This window comes from Castor canadensis, chromosome 4 (assembly GCF_047511655.1).
Source record: "Castor canadensis chromosome 4, mCasCan1.hap1v2, whole genome shotgun sequence".
NCBI classification, from domain to species: domain Eukaryota; kingdom Metazoa; phylum Chordata; class Mammalia; order Rodentia; family Castoridae; genus Castor; species Castor canadensis.
In genome coordinates, this window is record NC_133389.1 from 164659194 (window position 1) to 164684868 (window position 25675).

Here is a 25675-nt window from a genome sequence, read left to right on the forward strand (position 1 = left end):
ATCTTGAGCAGGATCTAAGCAGATCAGGCCTTCTCCCTGTTAGTCATATGGTGGTTTCACAAGTGCTTCACAAAGATGTGGAGCCAGATGTTTAGGTCTAGAAAAGTTTAGCTTGCGACTTGTAAGTAAGCGTAAGAGAGAGAGAGAGAAAGAGAGAAAGAGAGAGAGAGAGAGAGAGAGAGAGAGAAAGGCTCTTAGCACGCACACACTGAACCAAGGATTCTTCATATTAGATTCACTTTGCACATTCCCATCACTCATGTCTAACTGCTGTCAAAATGTAAATGTTTGAAAACAGAATCATAGCAATTTCGTGGGTATATTTATGATAGAAGAATATTATACTTACTTATTACTTATGTAATAATGGAGTTGGTTTGGAGGGAAAAGTGTGCTGGTGGCCAGAGGGTGCTCAAAAATGGGGTAAACTAACTCTGAATGTGTCTGACAAAAGCAGGGGCTTTGTAAAATAGGGATAAGAATAGTCTGTGTTCCATAGGTTGTACCGATGATTAAATGAGATAATTCATATTAATGCTCAGCACAATGACTGATGATGACATTGAGAGGACGGTGACAATGAAAATGAGAATGCTAATTCTTCCAGGAAGATAGAGGTTGGGATAGCAGGTGGGGCTTAAATTGCAAGGCTAGCAATACTAGGAACGGATACCCAGAGAAATACTTTCATTAAGAGCTACCAAATCAGCCTGGCTGTTTGGGATGCCCTCTGGAGACAGCTCTGATAGTGAAACTCCAATTTTGGAAATCTCAACACTCAGACTTTCAGGATTCTGTGCTTGGAGAGCCCTTTGGGGAAGTAGAGAACTACAACTCCCAGGTTGCACCACTCCCGCTCGCTCCCCGTCATTACGTCTCTTCTAACACTTGCCAAGCTACCGGCCCAAACTACAAGTCCCAGAAGAGCCGGCAGCAAGAATCTCATCACTCCCTTTATTTGAAAATGAACTACTGCCGCGTTGCTCATTGGGAAATGTAGTTCGACGGTGACTGAAATTTCTCGCCTGGCCTCGGCAAAAAGGCGGGTGAGCAGGCAGCGCTTGTATTCCAGGTCCCCTAACCTACCAGCCGGAAGTGCAAACTGGCACGGGAGGGCTCTGGAGAAGGCCTGGGCTAGGCTGCGAAGGCGCCTTGTGTTCTCTGGCCTCACAGGGTGGATTGGGAGGAAGGCGGCGGAAGTGGACTAAACCAAATGCCATCCTGGAGGAGGGAGCGGGCCGAGAGGAAGTGCGAATCCAAGTGGAAAACAATAGGGACGGAGTGGGGCGTGGCGTCCCCTCTGCAGGTTGAGGTGAGGCGCGCCGGGGAAATGGAGTAGAGCTTAAGTCTCAGCTAAGAGAGGAAGAGGGTCTCTCAGGTGATGGGGTGGGCTTTGTAGTTTGAGACCGATTAGTGAGACTTCTGATCCGATGGCCTCACCTCTCGGGATAGTGGTGGCAATTAGCTTAACAGGCTTTGGACCTGGGGAGTTTGGGAGTGTAGGAAAGCTCCAGCTGGAAAATTAGGCAGCAGTGTGTTACCCAGGAAGACAGAGCTTCTGCTGTGCACCCCTTCCTAACTGCTGCTGATGGAAAGTGGAACGTCCCAGAGGGTTGATGTTTTGGGGTGTTCTGACCAAAGGGAGTCCCAGTAGGAAGGAGGGAGCTTTTGAATCCTCCATACCCTCTCAGGGTCCTAAGAGTGCTTAGTGGAGTATTTCGAAAGTTATCGCTGTAAGCATTACATTACATGACATTGGGTGAAGGCTAAGATTGAACCTAGCCACAGAAATTGGCGTCAGCCCCCGATTCTAGAGTATTGTAAATGTGGTCTAGCTCATAGGAAAATGTCTGAGGGTGACTTTATAGGGAAAAAAATGGAGTACAAAATAAAATGTACAGAATGATCCTATTTTGTACTAAATATTCAGATCTACCACGTATGTGATAGAAAAAATTCACAACTGTTACTGTACTCGGATTTAGCAGTGGTTATTTATGGCAGATGAGATTAAGTTAAAATTTACTCCCCCACCACCCCCCCACCCCTTTTTAACATCTTTATGAGGCATCTGGATTTTGTAGAGTGAACATAACTTTTTTCCCCTTGTTTTTCCAAAAGAGTCACTTGGCAGTTGCATTTTGCAAGTCAGGCCCTGAGGCCAGCTGCTCTGGCTTGTACCGGATTGTTTTACCAGAAATGATAAGAGGATTGAATTTAGAATTTAGTGTGCAGTCTATGTGAGGTTAATGCTTTTTTCCGTCTTCCAGGTTGGAAAGAGGTTATTTTAGCAAGTGTCATACCATGGTATGTGTTCATTTGGTCTATTTCTGTCTAATCCTTTATACATTCTAGTTCAAAATCTTGCCTTTTTTTTTTTGTGGAGCTTTCTTGAAACTGATAACTTGGCTGGGGGATGGGAAGGAGAAAAATCTTGCAGTTGAAATACCTAAAGCTTTGCATTTGCTCTATGTTTTTTCATCATGATCATTATTTTAGCATATGCTACCTACTGTCCCTGTGTGTGTGTTTTTCTTCTTAATTGTAAAAGAAACTTTAATCTGTCCTTTAGTAGTTCTTATGCATTTCCTGGGACAAAAGCTTGTTAATATCAAGGTAGGTGCATGGTGAGCTTAATGTTTATTTCATCTTTTTTTGTGTTTTACAGCTTTTGCCAACTTCCCAATTAAAGGTTGACATTCCTGCATAGGCATTTGCCTGTTAAAATGTCCTTGCCTCTTACAGAGGAGCAGAGGAAAAAGATTGAAGAGAATCGACAGAAGGCTCTGGCTCGTAGAGCTGAGAAGTTATCAGTAGAACAACCTCAAAGCACAAACTCAAGCTCCTACATTGCTGTAAACCCTTCTCAGTCTAAGCAGGGCCCTTCCAAAAATCTCCTGAGGGAGCCTTCTAAGCTAGTGGGCCATGGTGTCATTTTCAAACAACAGAACCTCAGTAATTCATCTCATGGTGACCAAGGACCTCATAATTTCCACCATTTTCAGCTCAGCACACCAGAGCGGGCAAAGAGAATATGGAATAGCCAAGAAGAGATGTCCATTGCCTGCCCAAGCCACAGCCCACCACAGCAAATGACTGTTAGAGGGCTCTCTCCACCCTTGGCACAAGGTCCTCCAAATGTCCCTAACCAACAGCTCTTGGGTCATAAGTTAGGTCATGGTCATCCTCAGGCTTCACATACGATCAAATCAACACCTGTTGCTAACACAAATCATGAGCCTTTGGCTAAAGCGAAGAGTTCCCAGGAGATACCAGCTTCTTCTTCTGGACAGCTTCCCAAGGATCCTGAATTAGAGGCCAAGACAGCCAAACCTTCTACCTCAGGGATGAGCATTTATGACACTCATGACTCGGGGGGTGTGATGCCCAGGACAGAAGGAAGACTCCAACAGAAATTGGGGGCCTCATTCCAAAAAGCAGTAGGCTGTCAAAAGGGAACGTGCATAAGGAATGGAGATCGTTTCAGGGTGAAGATTGGTTACAGTGAGGAGCTCCTTGCAGTGTTTAAGAGTCTGCCCAGCAGAAGTTATGGTAATGAGGCTTTTGTTCTGCAGATGTTTTTCTATATTTGGAGCCTCTTCTAATCACACATTTTCTCATAAATATTAAGAGAACGCATTGGTACATTCTGTCCATCTAGTTATTAAAATTTTTTCTGTTTTAGCTGGTGTTTCCCTTAATAATAGACATTGTCTCAAACAGATGCCAAATTTTGCAGCTAACTGCTTGGCCCTGGGGAGAACAGTTGAGTATTTACTGAGAAGCCAGTTCCTCTGCCAGGTGTTTTCTAGGCATTGTAGCATTTAAGCCTAAAAACAGCATTTGAAATACATACTTTTTTTTTGAAACAATGGAGCTAGCTCAACAAGGTTAAGAGACATGCTTGGGTTAATTAGTCTGGTAATGAGAGCTGGTTGTTGCTGGCTGTGCTATGTCTCAGAGCCACTCCTTGTTATGTTGCTTTGCCTGACTATATTGGAATTTGGAGAAATTGCATTCTAGTCCTAACTCTGCCTCAGCCTACTTAAGTAAGGCCCATAACTTCCCAGGGTCTGAGTTGAGTTCTATTTGAAACAAACAAACAAAAAATACCTATATTTGCAATTTGTCTTCTACAGAGACTTTGTAAATCTGTGGGGGCCTGTTGGTCAAGTTTTGAACTTGTCATCTATCCACTCTTTCAGAAATAAGCTGTTACAGAGTGCCTAAGTAAAAATTAAAAACGAGTCATTGGCTGTCTATTTTATTTCAGATCCTGCCACAAAGACATGGGACTTCAGCATGACTGACTACAATGCTCTGAGTAAGTAGACACATTGTTGTCCCCCACAGAGGCAGATCCTCACATTGAAAATGTTCTCAGGAATAGCAGATGTAGTCCAGCTTGTGTGTCCCTGGCTTTATAGGTGGTGAAAACTTCCATGACACCATCCCCATGCTTCTTCCCACCGTGGCCAACCTAATGAGGCATCTCCTTGGGCAAAGGTCATTGGTTAGGTTAACAGGAGCTAGCACTTAGTGTGTCTTCTGTGCACCGGGCTATTCTAAACGTAAGTTACATTAGCTTTCTTCTTCCTTGTAACAACCATTTTACAGATGGGGAAACTGAGTCCCAGAGAGGATGAGTAACTAATACAGAATCACACAGCCAGTAAGTTACACAACTCGGATTCAAATCACAGAGTGCTGCAGTAGTGACAGGCAGCTATGCCAGGCCCTGGGGAGATTACAGGTCAGCAAGGGCACTGTGTGGCCAGTGAACTCCAGAGTGCAAAGAGGGGTTGCCCAGGCAGGCCAGCCTATGCTGAGTCTGGTTGGTGTCAGCTGCTGGGTGTACCACTCTTTCAAGATGTTGTTGGCTATCCTATACCAATGTTTTTATCTCCTTATCCTGGTGCCTGGAGCCTACACCTCTGTCAGAGGAACATATTGGAATTTCTCATCTCCCACTTTACTCAGCCTTCCCACCAGCCACTTCTATACCTGTTTTCCCTGTTCAGTTCAAAACTGCAAATGATGATGATGCATGCTCAGATTGCTTCTCTGAAGATTGGGGGCACAAGATAAAATTCTCTGAAGTCACCAGTACAGTTTCTGGGGGCCAATGAGCCAACTCCTGCAGAGTTTCCTGGTTCTCTCCTTGGGCTCCACTTCTTTGAAATGTGTGGTGCTAGGTAGCATCCTATTTTTTGGTGCATTAGCTTCCTAGGGCTGCTGTAACACACATTGGAAACTTAAACAACACAAATATATTTCTTCATGGTCCTGGAAGAAAGAAGTCGGAGATCCAGGTGTTGGCACGCTTGGTTTCTCCTGAAGCCTCTCTTCCTGACTTGCACCGGGGCCAGTTTCTCTCTGTGCTCTCATAGCCTCTCTGAGCACACAAATTTCTCATAAGGACATAGTCATCATGGATTAGGGTTCACCCTAGTTACCTCATTTAACTTGAAAGATTGTCTCACAGTCACGTTCTGAAGTACTGGGGATTATGCTCCAGCATAGGAATTTTGGAGGGACATAATTCAGCTCATGACACTGCTGGTGATCTTTTTGACGACAAACCGCCCCCCCCAACACACACACACACACGCACGCACGCACTCACGCACACACACACACAGACTTTTTGGCAGGGTCATACTTTGTAGCCCAGGCTGGCCTCAAACTCACAATCTGCCTGTATCAGCTTCCCTAGTATCAGGATAAAAGGCATGTGCCATCATACCCTGCTTAGGAAACACATTTTTAGTCATTTTTAATTTGTTCAGCATTGGAAGGTGGAGACTCTGTGCTCTGGGTTACGCATGTTTTGACACCTGGCATTGTCATTGTTAACTCCTTTGAAACCAGTCCACTGTATCAGTTTTGTTTTGTCATCTTTTTAATTCTTGTTTTTGGACCACAGTACCTAGTTACGTAAATGACTCCTACTTTTGTATATTCATTTAATTTTCTGTGTATATATGTGACTTTTTGTGATCCACATATTTTTTTGAAAATAGTGTTTATTGGGCACAACATTCTCCATGTAGCTTTTAGATGAAGTTTACTGATGAAGGTGTTTGGCTGCTGTATATAGTTTAAAATTGCCTGCAGCAATTTTGGATTTGTGAATTTGTCCTTATATTTCTAAGTTTTATGTAGATTCATCATTGTCGTGTCTTTTTGGTAGGTTATAGTTATTTTTTTCTTTTTTGCAGTGTTGGGCATGGAACACACAGCTTTGTGTATACTAGGCGAGTGCTTTACCACTGAGCTATGCCTTCAGTCAGTTACTTTATTTTCAGTATAACATATGAAGTTTGTCTCTGTCAGTCTGTCATTATGCTTCAGGCATATCGCTGGCCTTTGCTCTTTGTTTTTTTCTTCAGTGCTGGGGAGTGAACCCCGGACCTTGGCGAAGTAGGTCAGCATGCTACCACTGGGTTACATCCCTAACTTTCGTAGAACACACAGAGTACATTAACATGTGAAGAAGAAAAACTGCCCCGTAATCTTCCCACTCAGCCACTAATAACATTTTGGTTGTGCTTCTTTCAGCCTTTTTTCTATGCATTAAAAGAAACAAATTTTACATTTGTATGTAATTTGTATCTTGCCTTTTTCATTCACTGTTCCAACATAAGCATTTTTATTTCAATGAATGTTAACTGTTAATTCTGAATGATGAAAATGTGGATGTCTACTACTATAATGAACCATTGTAACCCTCAAAAGATGACTTCATATTATTGAACATATATTTTTTTTACTTTTGTCTTTTCCAAAGTTTCTTGGTTAAAAAAAAATTAATGACTGCATAACAGTCCATTGTATGAATGTGTCATAAGTTGCTTAAATCATTTTCTTACTATTCACTTTGCTCCTAGTTTTTCCTATTTTATAGCTGAAAGGAACACCTCTGCTCAAATTGATGTCTCAATTTTCAGATTTTATTTGGCATAAATTCCTAGAAGTTGAATCATTGTGATGACTTTTTAGCAGTCATGCATATATTGCCAAGTTTTTCCAAAAGGTTTTATTTAGCTAGTAATGTGGATGCCTTGTTAGTAGTGGTGTTTTTTTTTTTTTAACCTTGCAGCTTTGATAAATAAATTTTTAAAACGTGCTTTTTATTTCTCTGATTTTTTGTGAAGTTGAACATTTCTCCAAATGTTTTCTACTCATTTTTTCTCCTGTTTTGCATTGGTTACATCTCTGTCCTTTTATTTTGTGGTCTTAATATTTTTTGAGCACAGGCTTTATGTTTCTTGCAAATCTCTTTGCTCAGTAGCTCTACCTTTCAATTCATTTTGTGTTTTTTGACAGTTTAGTTGTTTGTAGTCAGGTCCACAAAATGCATCAGTGATTCTGTTTTTCTTTTTCTTCTTTTTTTGGTGGTACTGGAGATTGAATCTAGTTCATTTGCATATAGTAATTGCATGCTAGGCAATTACTCTACTACTGGCCATATCCCTGGCCCTTTTTTAAACTTTAAGACAGTGTCTCCTGGAGTTGCCCAAGCTGGCCTCTAACTTACTTTGTAGCCTAGACTGGCGTTGAACTTGAGATCCTCCTGCCTCAGCCTTTCAAGTAGTTGTGATTATAGGCATGAACTCCATGTTTGACTTGAATTCTAATTTTTCTATTTGACAGTTTTAAGGAACACAAAAATTACATTTTATACATACACACACACACACACACACACACATACATGTTTTTTTGTTGGTTTGTTTTTTAAGAGGCACTGTTTCCCAGGCTGGCCTCCAACTCTTGAGCTCAAACAATCCTCCTGCCTTGGCCTCTGAAGTAGTTGAGACTACAGGTACTCATTACCATGCCCTGTAAATTCAATAAATAACTGAAAGGTCCAGATCCCCAGTTAATGAACACTTGCAAGCCTTTCTAATATAACAGTGCCTTTTCTCAAATACCTACCAAATATAATTTTTCCAGACCTTGTCCCTGCCCTACTTTTTCCTGCTTCTCTTGCCTTCCTGAGCATCCCAGGGAAGGTGAAGGGTGTCCACCTTGTCACTTCTATCCTTTTCCTCTTCCACAGTGAAAGCAGCCGAGCACCTGTGCACCGTCAGCCTGCAACCATTGGAAGGGGCCGATGGCAGCAGTGGGGGACAGACCAGGCTGCCTTCAGCTCCGTCCCTGGCCTTTGTCAAAGGGAGATGCATGCTCATTTCCCGGGCCCGCTTTGAGGTGGACATCGGCTATTCAGAGTTGTTGGTTGTGCTGTTTAAACAGATGGATTCCAGGATGTATGGCAAGTAATTGGTCTATGTGTGATTCCTAGGATATATAGGGAGTGGTCTGTGATCTCAGCAGTCTTTGTCTCTATCTTTGAATATTTATTTATTTATTTTTTATAAGAGTATCTTTTTTATTATTAGCATATTATAGTTGTACAGGGGAAACATTGTGACACACAAATGCTTACACTGTATCTTAATTAGATTCACACCATCCATCTTTCTCCTTTATCCCCCCACCCTACTTAGAACAATTTCAACAGGTTTCATTTCTGTTTCCATACATGAATACAAAATACTTCCACCACATTCACCATCCCTTTTCACTCTTTCCTTATGCACTCCCCCTTCCACTGGTACCTACCTCTGGACAGAACCTGTTTTATCTTCCTGTCCTTCGTTTATTGAAAAAGAACATTTTTGCTAGTTTATGAAAGCAATACAAGGAGGTTCATTATGACATTTCCATACATACATATATTATACCTTAAAATGGATCATTGCCTCCATTATTATACCTCCTATCCTATTTCCCTTCTTATTGTGACTTCCAACAGGTTTCAATGTTCCATATGCATATTTGCATAGAAAGTACATCAGCCACATTCACCCTCTTTCTTCATTTACTCTCCCCCTCCCACTGGTGCCCTTCCCTTAACATGACTTCCTTTACATTTCTGACCATCATTGTTTAGGTGATCTGACCATCACTGTTTAGGTGACTGTTGTTCAGTGAGAATTTTGCATTGGTATTTTACCTGTAAATATGTTGTGCTTAAGTCAGTCTACCCCCTCAACTACTTTCCCTCACTCTTTTCCACCTATCCTGTGTTGTTCAAGTTTTCAGTGTGTTTCCTTGTGTCCTGTTCCTATATAGATCTATTTCATTATTATTTACTTTTCATAATTCTTTCCTTCTCCCTTAGTCCCACATTTGGAAAAATGATCTGTATAACTTTATATGAACATACAATGTTTGTATTTGTATTGGGTCTACCTTCCACACTAAAGAGAAAACATGACACCTTTGTCTTTCTGAACCTGGTTTACTTCCCTTAATATGATGTTCTCCAGTTCCATCCACTGTACATAAATACCATTTTCTTAATCTATTCATCACTTATAGAGCACCTTGGCTATTTCCGTAGCTTGACTATTGTGAATAATGCTGCAATAACCATGGTGTGCAAGTGTCTTTATTATAACCTGACTTACATACCTTTTGATATATGCCTAGGAGTGGTATTATTGCTGGATCATATGGCAGTTCTAGTTTTAGTTTTATGAAGAGACTCCATATTGCTTTTCATAGAGGTTGTATTAATTTACATTCCCAGCAACAGAGTATGAAGGTTTCATTTCCCTGAATCCTCATTAACATTTGTTGTTGTGTATGTTCTTAAAGATAGACACTGTAACAGAAGTTGAAGGCTTTACCACATTTCGTAAAGTCAAATAGCTTTTCCTTTCATGTCTCTGGAGAAAACTGAAAACATCAAATGCTCTCGCACATTCCTGACTCATATCCTCCAGAGTAAGTTTTTTCATGTGATGGAAGAGAAATGGAACATGTAAAGCCTCCACCATGTTTCTTCCACACATACAGATTTTCACCAGTATGAATTTTTTTATGTTTTCTAAAAGAATCTGAAAAACTGAATGTTTTCCCACATTCTTACATTATAGAGCTTTTCTCTACTATGAGTACTTTCATACTTAAGAAGGGAAGTGACCCATCAAACATTCAGAGGTCTTGTTTTCCAATAAGAATGCTTTTATGTTTTTGAAGGATGTTGGGGAAATTGAAGCATTTTTACTGTGGTTACATATGAAGCATTTTCACAGGCTGGGAAAATAGCTGAGGTATAAAGTTTGCATAACACATATAAAGCACTAAGTTTAATCACTTGCATGACAACAACAAAATTCTGCAGTCCTTTTATACCTTTAAAGATAACTGGAACATTGAACATTTTACCACTTTAAAAATTTTTTTGCATTTAAAGGGTTCTTCTGTAATACACATTCTTTTATGTTTCTTTTTTTGCGGTACTGGGGCTTGAAAAAAAAAAGTGACTCTCTTGATAGAACCTTCCTGGTTTTGCTTCTCTTACTATAGGAAGAGGACACCTCAGTTGTTTCAGATAGTGAACATATAGTAGTATCCTTAAGACCTCCTGAAGACAAGACCACACCATTTTCCCCAGTCACTTGGTCATTATTGTCTTGGTTTTTACCAAGATGGTAAATTGCTGCCTCAACCTTTTAAAACCATCATCTTTTTGGTTAGCCTTAGCAGAAAAACAGTGGTTGCCATAAAAATACATGCCTTGAGCCTGTGTGGGAACCACCTGTGTTAAAACACAGGTTGCTGGGCTCCAGTTTCTGGTTCTGAAACTTGTGTTTCTAACAGGTTTCCTGGTGGTAGTGGTGGTGGTGCTGCTGCTGCTGCTGATTAGGTAGCACAGGTACACAGTCTGAACATGCTGGTGGGGCTGCATTCTGGCTGTTCATGAGTTTCACGGAGCTGCTTGAAAAACACTGATGCCTGGTTCTCACCTAGAGATGCTGGGCTGAGGTGCCTGGGCATTGGTATTTTTTAAAACTTTCATGTGAGCCTAATAAATAATTAGCTAGGATTGGAAAACATTGGCCAAACCAGAGCCAATTTTACTTTATTTTTTGTGAGGTTCTTCAAAAGCTGCCCAGTCAGAATAAGGGACACAGGCAGCTTCATACTGGGTTTTGTCTTCAACTTGGCTCATTTTGTGTGTGTGTATATATATATATATATATATATACATATATATATATATACACACACACACATATATACTATATATATACTACATATATATAAATGTATATATACATGCATATATATGTATATGTATATGTATGTATATATTTGTTGGGTGTGACTACGATTCAAACTCAAGGTTTTGCACTTTCAAAGCAGGCACTCTACCACTTGAGCCACTCCTCCAGTCCATTTTGCTCTGGTAGTTTTTGGAGATGGGGTCCTGAACGTATTTGCCCAGGCTGGCCTCAAACTGCAGTTCTCCCAATCTCAGCCTCCCAAGTAGCTAGGATTACAGGTGTGAGCCATGGCACCTGGCTTGGCCCGTGATATTTAAAAAAAAAAATGATGTGACTTTTATGGATCCATGTTTTATCATTCTTGAAAGGGTTTTAGTTTTTTTCTTAGGCAAGTAGAAAGCAAATCCTTAAAATGATGTGCCTTCAAGACCTCCCATTCAGCTAGGGGCTGTCTCATAGAATTACCTGCTCCATGAGAGCACTCACTTATCAGGGCCTGTGCTCCTTCAAGGAGAGGGTGATGCTGACCACTAGTCATCCGTTGGCTGGGTGAGTTTTAACTTATGAACACAGGCTGCTTACCAGGGTTTAGGTGAGGAAGCAAGGCCCAGCCTGGCCTTGAGACCAGTTGTTCACAGGAGGCCCAAGATTCTTCGCTCCTTGCCTCGTCAGATGTTCAGCTTCAGCATGGAGTGGCTCTTTGTTTTATTTTATTATGTTTTGTTTTCTGGTACTGGAGTTTGACATAGAGTGACTCTTAAAAGGAAAATATCATGATCTGTGTTTATAACCAGCCTTGGAAATCACACTTCTAATCTGGTCTGCTAAGCAGTTCAGCGATTGGATATGGCTAAAATACCAACACACAATCCTGTCCACAGACTTCCAGAAACCACACAACCTGATTCTTTGACGCAGCTATTATTCATGGATTTTCATGCTCGCTGTTCTGCCACTGTCCGAACAAGCTGTGGTTAGGAGAGGCTTCTTGTGCTGTTCTAGCATTCATAACTGTTTGTCTATATCTGGTCCTCCAGAGTGTCATCAGTTACACCCTGACTCCCTCACTCTTTCCTGAAACTCTATGTTAGTCCATGGTGCTTTTTTCTGACCACCTATGTTTGAAATGACCTTACAGAATTGACGGTTGCTACCCAGGTAGTATTTATCAAGTCCATGCTTTCTTGATTGTCTCAAAGGGTAGATTAGTACAAAAACTCCTCTGTTTAAATAATTAGTCACTGTTATAGTAAGATGCTCACCCTTCTTAATTAATACTGTATGTAATTTATGCTACACTGTACTAATTACCAGATGACATAGTAATAATACAAGTAAATCATAAGAACCAGCTTTTTTTTTGAGTGTTCATTGTTTTCCAAGCATTTTACATTTAAATTTCATGTAATCCTCACAATAACCCTATAGTATATTCATTTTTAAGATATGGAAACTGAGGCACAAGGATGTATGTAACTTGCCCAAGGTTATGCAGCTAATATGAGGAAGATGGGACTTGAGCATAGTTGGTTTGACCACTCTGACCACATGCAGCTCATTTCCCGTGTATAAAATGGAGCTGATAACAGAGCCCACCTCATAGAGATGTGAGGGACAGATGAGATGGTGTGAGTGTCCCCTTTGCACAGGTGCCTGGCTTGAAGTAAGGACTGAATAAGTGTAAGCTGTAATTGTTGTCCTTGTCTTGGATACCCTGGACATTTCTGACCTGGGCCGTCCCCACTCACATGTCCCTGTAGCACCTTTTGTCACAACCCTCATAACCCAGAATTGTCACCATTTCTGCTTGTCCTTCCTCCCTGTAAATTGTGGGTGTCTCAAGGGCAAGTGCTCTTAATTTCATATCCCCAGTGCCAAGTACAGGATCAACCACAGTCTCAGAACTTACTGGAGGGTTATACAGTCAAGGAGCAGATAAGCAGGTATGATGATGTAGCATAAGGGCAGCATGTCCTGTTTTTTTAAATCTGTTTCTTCTCATTACAGATGTGAAGACCAGGAAGTGGAACTTTCTCTTGGAAGAATACAATAAGCTAAGTGAGAAGCCTACTTTGCTTCTTTCTTTCTTTCTTTCTTTTTTTATCATTCTGTTAAACTTTAATAGTCTGCCTTAACTATAATGCCTTTGAAAAGAGTCTCCTCCTCCCCCTGCTGCAGTAATTCAGATGCTTGAGGACAGGGTAGGTAAAGGTGGGATGTTCTCAGGAAGTCTTGTCCAGGTCCACTGGCTGTGACTGTGTGATAGCCTGTGTCAATTCAGGGCCCTTTATCATAAGGCTGAAATGGTGCTCTTAAAATTCCGAGGGCTTGGGAAACCTTTCCAAGTGTTAGAAGTGTTGAAAGTGAGGGACGTGGATGTGAGGAATCAGAGGTGTTCTGGGATTGCTTAGCTCAAATGGCAGCTACCTTACATGACCTCTAGGATTAGGCTCTCAGTTTACTTCTAGAACCAGGTAATCAAGAAGGTAGGAGAGTCTTAGTGGCTATGCGCTTCATTATGAACTGCATTCTGTGAGATGCAGAAGTCCAGGTTGGGGAACTTAAGCATTTTAACAGGCACTTTAGAGATTGTCAAGGGAAGGGGAAGTGTGTATAGGTAACAGCTACAGAAGGAGAAGCCAGTTTGGCTTATCATTTTTCTTCTGTGTGCTCTGCTTAGATGGGGTTATAAATTCTAATATGTTTAAGAGAAAGGGGCCATCTTCATAGCTCAGCCTATCCTGGAATGCCAGTCTTACCTTTCTTCCAAATTGTGCTGATTGTGCAATGGGTGTGCACCTAGCATAGCCTATGTTCTCCTTGTGTGGCTTCCTGTGGACTTGTTAGGTCTCCCAGACAGTGAGAAGAGTGGTGTGTTGGTACCAACCAGCCAGCAGAGACCTGACCCTTGGGGAAGTGGGAGCTACTGGCAATCTTGCCGGTCAGGTTAGGGTTTTAAAGAAAAGAGAAGAGTTGGGTTCCTTCCCTATGTCTCCCACTGTGTGATATCAACTAGATAATTTAACATTTGAGTCCATTTTGTCCCTTCCCCCTCAAAAAGGCTCTTTGATCCCTGGTTGCCTTACTCCTACAGGAATTAAATATTAGGGAAAGCTTTCAGTTCTTGAGAAAGGACTTGCTGTAAACTACAAGACTAAGTTTGAATGTGAGGGAATGCTATTCAGTGTCAGGAAAAGCTGGCTGAAGCAGAAAGCATAACCTGTGTTGATCTGAAGCTCTCTGGCTGTTGCTGTTTGGAGCTTGTGATTCAGAGGGAACTGTTTGACTAAAGCCGAATTTCTTGCTAAGAAATAGGAATTAATTTTCTCTTTTCACCTCATAGTCTTTCAACCAAGAAAGACATATAAATATATTACTACAAAGGCCTTGACTCTTGGAATAACAAAAAGTAGGGTACTTACAGCATTCACAGATGAATGTAATGATGGGAACTGTAACTCATGACTCACAGCATTACATAGTTGTTGTAAATCTTTCGTGGACCTACGCTCCTTAAAATCTCTAATGAGCACGATGGGTTCTTCACCCAGAAAAATGCATGTTCTGAGCATACATGCAAGTTTGCATTTGACATTAATAATTCCATGAATCCTGAGTTAGAAATTCTAAATTTAGAGCTTTTACATTCTTTCTCCTCATTACAGTGTCTCAAGGAAAATAAGACTGATCTCCCCCATTTTGTAGATGGATAAAAGCTTGGACCTGGAGGAAGGAAATATTGCAGGGGCATAGTAAAGTCAGTGACAGAAGTGGGACTAACATTTCCATCTACATTTTTAACATGATCCATTATGAAATTTAGAAGCCAGCTCCATGAACCAAGAAGCTGTGGAGGAAAGGTATTGCAAATTATAGCACAGTTCCCAATTTAGTTCTGATTCCACCATTAACATTGTAGACCTGGAGAATTTACACCTGTCTTCACTCTGAGGTCTTCTTTATGTGTGAAATTAGATTATTGATTCTGAGCTAGTGAGCATGTGCATATGAAACTAATTAAAAAATGGCAATTAGACCTGAGTATATGAATACTCATCTATAAGGTGATGAGAGTTATTTTCTCTAATAAAACAAATCTAAGAACTTTCTCCTCTCTTCCTTTCTAAGTGACTTGAGGTCTTCTGCCCATAGTGAAATTGGCATGAGGCCCTTTGTTTTCTCTTGGCTGTCACAGTCCCGAAGGGTTCTTGAGGATCTTGTCTTGTTAGCTGCTAATTGAAAATATTAGCATCTCCCAGCTGTGTGGCTAGTAGCATTCTGCCAAAGAGCTTTTTTTTACAGAAACATCTTCTAGATGACTCATGAAGCTGTCATCTCCCAGCAAAGGGAAAGAACAATAGACAGCTGTTAACAAGGAATGGTGCCATGCTCAGAAACACCCAGTGGGCTGAACTAACAGCATAGGATTTTGGAAATAGTAGCTGGTATGAGATAAGAGTGGTTGTTGGGTTTCTTTTCCCTTCTAATTGGCTGAAAGAACATAGTGCTTATAAAATACTGCATTTCATCCCAGCCGGATCATCAGCCCTTAGATTTCATCAGGTATTTGAGTTCTGAAGATCACTAGAATTAAAATGAGAATTATTTTTATAAGTACATGGAGTGCTTACCTCCTGAAGTGTGTAGAAATCAGCATGTTCAGATTTAATTTGGAGTATAAAAAATGTATTTTTACATCAATATGGACAGCCTGTTTTAGATTAAAGCTATCAGCCTTTCCTAAATTACTGTCGGGGTGTTTCTGTTAGTAGAAACTATTTGCAGAAATAACTTGTACTTATATTTAGTCAAGGACAAAAATGGATTTAAAGTAATTAAAAATACAAAGCAGTTGAAGGTAGCAGTGGATGGCTCAGTCCTCCATAGTCACATCAGTGTTTGCCCTGGTAACCAACTGATGATTGTGGCAGAGGACTTTTGAAACACATTGTGAAGATGTTAAGAAAGCATTTGATCATGCTTGACTATGGAATAGAGAGCTAACAACTTTAGGATTTCAGGTAGTTTGGGTAGAAATGAAATATACCCAGTGTCTCTTTATGTTTCCTTTTACTAGGTACCTGAGGATAATTAGCCCCTGGGTGTGTTACATGACTCCCAGGGTGCCCTGGGAAAAATAAAGGAAAAAGAGAAATTGAAGATCTATAAATAATAGTTACTTTTCTATTTAGATTTTTCAAAGAAAAATGATAAAAGGAAACATCTTGGAAGCTACAGCTCATAGGACAGCTGGCTATGATTAGTAGTTTCATGATAATTCTACTTCCAGAAATCTCTAGGTCTTTTTTTTGTCTAATTTTTAATCTCTGGTTTATTTATTTCTCTATTGAATAAAGGTGGTTTTTTTTCTTAATTTTAAAATCAGGTGAGACTTAATTCTTTCAACTCAGTGCAATTAATTCATTTCCATGTAGCTCTCAAATAATTTATTTTTCCCACTTGTGTTAATGGCCCTTAACTAGAAGAGGCCTATACCATTATATAGGTATTTAAGATCAGCACATTTGGAAGGAAAGTGAAGGGCCCCAAATTGAAAGAGTTGGAGTAATGGTCAGTATAAGACTCTTAGCTTATTAGAGTTTGGTAAAATATTTTGTTTCTTTGCTTGTTTTATAGTGCTGGGGATCAGACCCCATTACTTTCCATATTAGTCAAGGGCTCTGTCACTGACCTACACCCCCAGCTCAATAAATTTTTTAAATAATGAACCAGATTATACTTTAGGCTTTGTGGACCATGTAGTCTTTGTCCCAGCTGTTTCACTGCCACTGTCATTTGAAAGTAGCTGTGGACAATCCATAACAAATGACATGGCTTATTCCAGTAAAATTTATCATTTAAAAAAAAAAATCAGCAGGCTGATCTGACCCATGGGCCTTAGCTTGCTAGCCCCTGCTTTACAGAGACTAGATCTTGAACTATCAAGTCACCTCCAGATTAATACATACTTCAGCTGCTTCGCTCCAGAAACTGCTACTGTAAACCTCAAGAATGTGCATTTTTATCAATTTGTAGCCTTTTGTTCTTGTTTGTAAGTACTGTTGTTTTCCTACCCATCTTTCTTGGGAGCACCTAGTGACTCCTCTGTCCAGAGCACAGTGTTTCTGCCTGTTGACAGCAGGTGCTGCCTCCTCAAACATCAAAACTATCAAAATAGAAGAACAGAAATAAGATTCATTCTGTGTAGGACTTGCTTTTTTAGGGGTCTTTCTGGGCTGACTTTTTAAGAATATGAGCCTTTATTGGTGTGAATGGGAATACCGGGACAGTTTTTCTTAAAGATTACTTGAGGTTAAAAAAAAAAAAATCAACATGAGCCAAGTACCGGTGGTTCATGCCTATAATCCTAGCTACCCAGGAGGCAGAGATCAGGAGGCTAGCAGTTCGAAGCCAGCCTGGGCAAATAGTTCACGAGACCCTATCTCGAAAAAAAATCCCTTCATAAAAAAGGGCTGGTGGAGTGGCTCAAGGTGTAGGCCTTGAGTTCAAACCCCAGTATTGCAAAAAAAAAAAAAAAAAGAAAGAAAAAAATCAGTCACAAAAACACTTGACAGTCCTTCACTTTTGCATTATCAGGTACCCTCTTACTTGCAGAGATTCAGGAATAGAGAAAATTCATTCTGTTGGTTCATGTGCTTTGCAAGGCTGCAGCTGTCAGCCCCTGCCGTGCACTGCTCTTAGCATTCTTGAGAAGATGGTGTGTAGCAGAATGGCACTTACTGAACTGTGTGAACACTGGCTTACATGCCTCTGTTCTTCTTTCCAGTCGCAAGGGTTCGTGGCCTCCCGCAAGTTCAGCTGGATCCTCTGCCCAAGACAATCACCCTGGCATTTGCTTCTCAGCTGGAGAAGACGTCTCTCCATCTCACAGCAGATGTCCCTGAGGCTGACCTTTCTGGAGTGGATTTCAAGCTTGTGTCTAATCTGATGCCCTTTCAGAGAGCTGGAGTTAAGTAGGTTCTTGATCTTTCTCTTGCTCTAATTTCATCGCTCATTGTGGGCTGGGTTCAAATGCTTTTTTATGAACATTCAATCTTGCATGAATGGCTAGAAGCATCTAGGCATTAAACAGCCAGGTGTGCTGTTACCAAGGCCTTATTACAACTGTGAATTTCAAATTCCATGAGTTAACCAAGCCTCTGGATTCCAGGTGTGCAGAAAACCAGTTCAAACTAGCTTAAGGAAAGAGAATTCTCAGTGTATGGATAGAAAAATCTAACATCACCAAAGATCTCATCAGAACTCTCCCCTTCTCAGCTCTGCTTTTCTTCTGCTTAACAATCTAGCCCAAGCATTGCTTCTCTGACAGACCTGACATTGCTACAGCCTAGGTCTGATGGTGATGTTGTGTAAACTTAAGGCGTTGAAGTCTTGCTGGTTAGACCCAGAGATAGGTCCTTCCCTGGAACCAGAGGCAGGGCCTGCCCCACCCAAATGGAAGACTGAGAGTGGTTCTCCAAAAGAAAGTCAGGGTGCTCTTACTATAGAAGGATAAAAGATGAATTCACATTCTGACCTGTCATTTTTTTCCAGTTTCTGAGTAGGTAGGATTATAGGCATGAGCTATTGACACCCAGCTTTTCCAGAGTTTCTGAAGAAGCAAAATTACAGGTTTAAACCTACCTTCTCATAAAAATACTAGAGTTGAAGGAGAGGAAAGATGAGTTCTTATCGGGCACTGGTGTCTAACGCCTGTAATCTTAGCTATTTGGGAGGCAGAGATCAAGAGGATCATGATTTGAAGCCAGCCTGGGCAAATACTTCTCGATACTCTATCTTGAAAATACCTAACACATAAAGGGCTGGCGGAGTCACTCAAGGTGTAGGCCCTGAGTTCAAGCCCTGGTACCACAAAAAAAAAAAAAAAAAAAAAGAAAAGAGGAGTTCTTGGTTGTTTGTCCAGAATATTGAGAGTTAGAGCTATTAGTAGGCAGTGTGGTTGAAGATAGAGCTCCATGTAAGGGAACGGACCTCAGTTACCAGTGGAACTGACAAACATGAAGCTAGCCCACCTAACGCCTGAGTGTTGTGTTCTGCTGAAAGCTTGGCTACAGCTGTGGTGGGATTTTGATCTCTGTGCTGTTTGGGCACTACCACATTTTCCATTCCCATGGTCCTTATCCCGTGTCTACCACCTTTTTCCTCCTTTCTCTTCCATCTTCCTTCTCTTTTAGATAACACACTTTGCAGAACTTCATCTTGCTTTGTCATTTTAATCCTTCATCTCTTGAGATCTCCTTTATGTTTTGTTTTTACCAGGCTTAGCATGGTTTATTTCTTTGCTCTTTCTTACTCTGGCTTCTTCACTAAAACCGAGACAGGTTGCCCAGCCCCACCCCTACCCCTGGGATGCCCATCTGCTGTATCTGAGTTCTTCATGCTCTGTTAGAGATCCCTGGGCCCACATGCTGAATGCTCTTCTTGCTAGTTCACTCTGCTGCTAGTTCACTCTGCTGGACAAGACACCCAGGCAGGGTGAATGTGGCCTCATCTGTAGCAACAGAACTAGAAGATGACCAGGAGTTTTCCATCTTTTTCTCGAAACTACTAATGGTCCTTGTGGCTTTTCTTCTAAGTTTTTAACTTTTGGCCACTGAAAATATAGAGGCTTGGTATTGGGAGAAGAGGACTAACAGTTCTATATTTTGGTTTCTTTTTTTTTTTTTAATATAAGAACTACAATTGGACACATCTTTAAATTTATGGACGAGAACTCTTAGAAGTATCAGCTTCTAATATCTAAATGGTCCCATTCAACAAAAATGGAACTGAAACTTAGATCTGTGGTTTTTGTAGCATGTTTTCCCTTTCATAATATAACAAACTATAGAAGAATAGAAGATATGTTTGGCTTTTATTTCTTCTTTTTTTTTTCCAGGCTTTTTCTTTCTTGCTTGCTTTCTTTTTCTTTTTTTTGACAGTACTGGATTTGAACTCAGGACTTCATGCTTGCTAGGCAAGTGCTCTACCACTGGTCTTTTCTTTGATGTCATTTTTTTCTTTTTTTTGACACTTTGTTCCTTAGTTGGGCACTTCAATGCAGGGAAAAGGAAAGAACGTACAATTCAGGGGGTTCACTCTGCTTTGAGAAAGACCAAATGGATCAAACCATTTGGAAGCTATAGGTAGCAAAGTTGAGAAAGCTGAGACAAAGGCACTTGAAGGATGTGGGTGTTCTGTGGATTTCTTGGGTGGTTCTTGTCCTACCAGGTCACCAATTTTTCAAATTAAAGTATGGTAAGAAATGAATCTTTTCATACTTACCATCCCCCATTTGTCTGTACTGTGGGTTGAACCTAGAATTGGTCTGAAAGATTTCATAGAGGCAGCTATGCTGCAGGAGACCAGGCCTGCTCAGGAGAGAGAGGTAGCACCTTCCGGGCTTCTGTTCTCCCTAGTAGAGGGATGTGCTGGCCAAGGTGGACACTGTAGGAAGAGGTGCTCCTCTCACCTATGTGGCCGTTATTGCTGCTGGAAGTTACATGATATGATGCCTATTGGACCACATGCTTTGGTTGTGCTGGCTTCTGGTCCCCAGACAGCTTCTGCTCAGTTTTCCATTTTAGGAAACAATGTTTCCAAGTTGCTGATGAGAAGACATTACTTTCTGTGTTAGAGGAAAGAAAAAGAGCTATTCCACTGACTTATTACCAAGTTTCAAGCAAATGATTAATTTTTCAGGAATTAGATGAAAGAGGACTAGGGTTTGGAGCAGGGTACCAGATGTCTGATGCTTAGGATCCTTTTTGACTCCTCACTAATTCATCCTGCAACTCAGGATGAATCATTTTACAGTTCGTGTCCTGATGATTTCTCTTCTTTTTTTGTGAGATAATGGCTACAGTAGAAATACTTATTAGTGTTTATGAAGTTGCCAAGCACTGTCTTAATCACTTTGCATATTATCTTTTAACTGCTCTGTGGAACAGGTACTGTTATTATTCCCCATCTTACTGTAGAGGGGTACATAAAGGTGTACAGCTACTGAGTGACAGAATTGGGATTCCAACTCAGGCCAGTCTGGCCCCCAAATAGTGGTCTCCATCCTCATCACAGACTATTAGCAAGGTTTGGTGCAATTAAGGGCTTCAGGCTTCTGGAGGCTGTTAGTTCATGAAAAAGCTTGGGCTGAGACTGTGCTTCCTCTTAGACAAATACTTGGGTTCCCATCCTTTCCTTTGTCTGATTTCTTCAGCAACTTCTGTCTCTGCTCTGCGCAGAGTATTCTGAAGATACTCCGATCTTCAGAATGTTTTTATTTGTAACACCACTACCTCTTCTTTCTATCCTTCCTGAGCACACCCTACAAGTAAGTAACAGCCCTGTCCTTGTGGACAGCTTATTGTGCCCTCCTTCATGTTCTCTTGGGCTGTGCTCAGTTCAGACTGATATGTCTCTCACTGAAACCTCCTCCCTCGGCTCTCATGATCTAATTGTGTGATTTTCTTCCTAACTTTTAATCCATCATTCTTCATTTTCCCTATCTTGATTCTCTCTTTTTATTCTGCCCCCTAATTGGCTCCTGCTAAGTCTCTTCAGGGAGCATGTTTGCAAACAGGCCCCATGCTAGCTGGTGCAGTAGCTGGCACCTAGTGATGCCATTCCACTCTACATGGGGGGCAGGTTACCTAAATTGACTTGACTTGTACTGTGCTGCTCACTTTTCTCTTGTCTACTTGCAGTTTTGCCATAGCAAAAAGAGGCCGCCTGCTCCTTGCGGATGACATGGGCCTGGGGAAGACCATCCAAGCCATCTGTATAGCAGCCTTTTACCGGAAGGAGTGGCCACTCCTGGTAGTGGTGCCATCCTCTGTGCGCTTCACCTGGGAGCAGGTTAATTCTCTTTGATTTGGAAGCTTAAGAAATGTTTTCCTCATGATTAGAGTATCAAAATAACAGTTTGGAGACAAGGCCTGGGATCCTTGAAGGTCCATTCTTTAAGTGAAGGCAGGAAGAGAGATGAACTGGCCCCTCAGGGTAAGCTGATGGTTTTCTGAATTAGAGTCAGGTTATACTGTCAGGGAAATAAGCCAAGGAGTCACCAGCTTAGGGATGCATGTCAGTCCCTCAGCAGACTCTTCCAGTATCTCTGGGCCTCTGGGAATAATGACTTCCATCTGTAGCACACTTCATTTCCAGAATCTATTCACCTCCTTTATCTCCCTTAACTCCATGATACCATTGGCAGCAACACCCTTTATGATTGGGCAAACTGAATCTCACAGGTTAAGTGCTGTGCTTCCTGCTAATGAGGAGCAGAGCAGGACTTGAAGTCACCCTCCTGATGTCTTGGCTTAGCACAGAGGGCACTGTGGGTGTTATGTCCACTGTTGCACAGATAACCTAGTGGATGGAGTACCTGACATGAATATTGAGTTATAAAGCCCCTGTAAGCAAACCAGTAAAGAAGGAAGTACTAGCTGTTGTCCATAGATCTTCCTGGCTTTATGCTACTGATGTTGACTCTCAGCCTTTTCACAGCTTAGCTTTTTCTTAGCCTTTTCTTAACCGTGGTGCAGAGGAAGCATTTCTGCCTGCTGCTGGTCAGCCTAATGCCTAGAAGTACTACTTTAACCAAAGAAAAGGGGGAAAAAATTTTAATGTGCATCAGAACAATACCTTGTTCTTTTCCTGACCTTATCATCTGGATTCTGCTAATGCTAGTAGAAAGCAGTTATACAATGCAACTCTTGTGTGTGTTAGCTTCCCTCAGTACCCTCAGAAATTCCAGGGAAGAGTCAGATCGGTGGTTATGAGCAGACCAAGAATAGAGAAAAGGCTAGCATCCACAGCGTCACAACAGTGTGGCCCAGGTAATGCAGGTGCTGATGTGGAGATAGCAGATTACTGGGTTTATCTAGAGATGGTAAGATTGGGGAAGGCAGGTGACTCTTCTAGGTCCTTTATAAAATTCTTCTTAAAAAGAATCATTCCTTTAAAAAAAAAAAATAAGATCACTTTCTGCTGTAGCAGAAACTTGCTGTCTAGCAAGAGATCACCAAGATAAAACCTACAGACACAACAGACCTGCCGACATAGGAGAAGAGTGTCCTGTTGGAACAGTGAAGGACATGGGTGGAGGGGGAATGACAAGATTTTGGCAGATGAAGGAGGATGTGGAAGGAGAGAGACTGAGTTTGTTTTTCAGGGAATGTTAAAATGGGTCCACATGGACAGAATGCTATTGATGAGTTGGCTGGAGTCAGAGTCGGCAACTGCTCTGTTTTGTTCTTCCCTGTCACCTGCAGGCCTTTCTTCGGTGGCTGCCGTCACTAAGCCCAGAGGACATCAATGTGGTGGTGACTGGGAAGGGCCGCCTGACAGCTGGTTTAATCAACATTGTCAGTTTTGACCTTCTTAGCAAGTTAGAAAAACAACTAAAAGCCTCTTTCAAAGTTGTCATCATTGTAAGTGATTTGGCAAAGTCTTGAAGTACTTTTAACTCTTAGAAGCTCCAAGAATATGGTGTCTGCAGTCTCATTAAGCCTCACTCTGTTTCCTAGAGAATAGAAATTTCTTTACTTCACAGGGAACTGGCATTTTACTTCTCTAAAATAGTAGTTCTCAACCCTGGCTGTATATTAGAATCTCCTAGGGAGATTTTTAAACTAAGTCTGTGCTGAGGTTTCTAGCCTATCTTTTCTGCAGTGTGAAGTTAGGGATGGATGCCTGCATGTGGATCCCTGACCATCCAGGGCTTCAGGGACTGCATTCTGTTCAGCAAGGGTGTGGCCTTCATCAGTGTCATTTGTCAGAGTGGCACAGGTCAGTAGTAAGTCCAGAACATACCATTTCTCCACTCGATCTGGCCAAACTGAATTAGGTGGTAAGACAGCAGTCTCACTTTGCCATGATGCATGGCAGGAGTGGATTCACCAGAATTGACTCCAGCTTTCCAGAGGTGAAAGGCTACTGGGCAAGTTTGGTTGCATCTAGTCAAACCACCCATGAATTCACCATTCCAAATAACTTAATTGGCTGCATAATTGTGCACCAAGGCACCAACATCAGTGAGATCCACCTGATGTCTGGGGCCCGGATCAAATTGCCAACCCACTGGAAGGCTTCTCTGGTAGGCAGGTTACTATTACTAGCCTGGCTGCCAGTATTAGTCTGGCCCAGTATCTAATCATGCTAGGGTTTCCTCTGAGAAAGGCATGGGGTGCAGCTAGAACAGTGTAGGTTTACTCATAACCCCCTTCTGCTGTTTTCCCATGATCCAACTGTGTAATTTCTGGTCAGTGATTCCAGGTTTTAAATAATTTGTAAGTGTTCAGTTTCTGTACTTTATCATCCGCTAAGAATTTAAAAATCACATTCTCTGTTCAGCTATTAATGCTGGGATCCGTATTTAGTCTTATAAGCTTTTCCCTGTTTTGTTTCAGTTTTTGGCTGATGGATTTTATTTTCACTTGTCGATAAATTAAGAGTGAAATGAAAATAAATTTCAGTTTAGTTTTGTGATTTAAGAATTTAAAAATGGATTGGTTAATGGATTAACCAATTTAAAAATGGATTGGTTTTTTTTTTAAAAATAGTAAGTCCAGCCAATACGAAGACATCTCCATACTCTGCAACAAAAAAAGAACTTTTTTCTCATGTTGTTTTTTTAAAGAAGGTTATCCTGGAGCCTTGCTCCCAGTTTTGACAGTACATATTTCAGTTACTGGTTTCCTTCATTTCATTCCTCACACATTTCATGAGACTGCCTGGGCAGGCTTGGTGCCCAGCCAGCTGTCAGTACTGAATGTGTCGAAATAATTCCCAAATAAAAACATAGCGGGAGCTCAAGAGGAGGAAAGGGGAAGACACAGTTGCTGATCTCAGGGGGTCTCTTACTGTATTCTACCACATTGTGTTCTTAGGATAAGTAAATAGGAGTGTACATATTTTTTTCCCAAAGTTACATGGGTAACGAGTCTTTGGGGGACACACTTTTGATTTGGCACAAATTCAAGTATGACTTTGAAAAAAAAATGTCACCGTTCAAGTGAAATGAAAACATTCAAAGAATATCCCAGGATAGTGGTGATGGCTCCAGGGTGAGGGGAAAACAATGCCTTCATTTCTTGTTTGTTATTATCTATTAGATGCTTCATTATAACCACAGATCATCCCAGCCCCCTAAGCGGTATTAGCCTTTATTCTTGGAGTTGTCCACTTCACTGCTGATGAAAATTGACAGTGAGAGTGGGTCCATCATTTGCTTATAGACAAAAAGCTAGCAAGCTGGAGAATCATTGACTAAAGCTGGTTCTATTTTCGGAATTCGTATTTTTCTGTTTCTGGTTTATCATGTACCTGCCATGTGATCTTTGGCAAGTTGCTTACTACCACTGTTGGTTTGTTTTTCAATTAAATAAAGGCCCTGTCCTTTTCTGACTTGAGATATTCATTGTAGGAATAAATGAAGTGACAGCTCTGAGATGTCACACTTCTTAGAAGAGGCTTCAGTCTTAAGCCATTGCTTTTGATTTGTTCCAGTGGTGCTGTGTTTTTACCCATTGTCCAAAGGACCCATTCCTTTTCATATCCTTCACATTTTTTGCAATTTCCCTCTACAAAGTCCT

At 41.2% G+C, this 25675-nt stretch overlaps 1 protein-coding gene across 4 annotated transcripts in view; it reads left to right on the plus strand.

The window, feature by feature from the left end:
* The first annotated feature begins 965 nt into the window (after nucleotides 1-965).
* Nucleotides 966-25675, plus strand: part of Smarcal1 (SNF2 related chromatin remodeling annealing helicase 1) — a 72498-nt gene continuing 47788 nt past the window's right edge. The window contains exons 1-9 of one of the 4 annotated variants that reach the window (XM_074071675.1): nucleotides 966-1046; nucleotides 2271-2307; nucleotides 2669-3552; nucleotides 4274-4324; nucleotides 8066-8278; nucleotides 13092-13142; nucleotides 17872-18058; nucleotides 21788-21938; nucleotides 23354-23512. In XM_074071675.1, the coding sequence (XP_073927776.1) occupies nucleotides 2727-3552; nucleotides 4274-4324; nucleotides 8066-8278; nucleotides 13092-13142; nucleotides 17872-18058; nucleotides 21788-21938; nucleotides 23354-23512 (1638 nt within the window). In that variant the 5' untranslated portion in view covers nucleotides 966-1046; nucleotides 2271-2307; nucleotides 2669-2726. The other 3 variants (XM_020170155.2, XM_074071674.1, XM_074071676.1) reach the window with 3 other exon arrangements.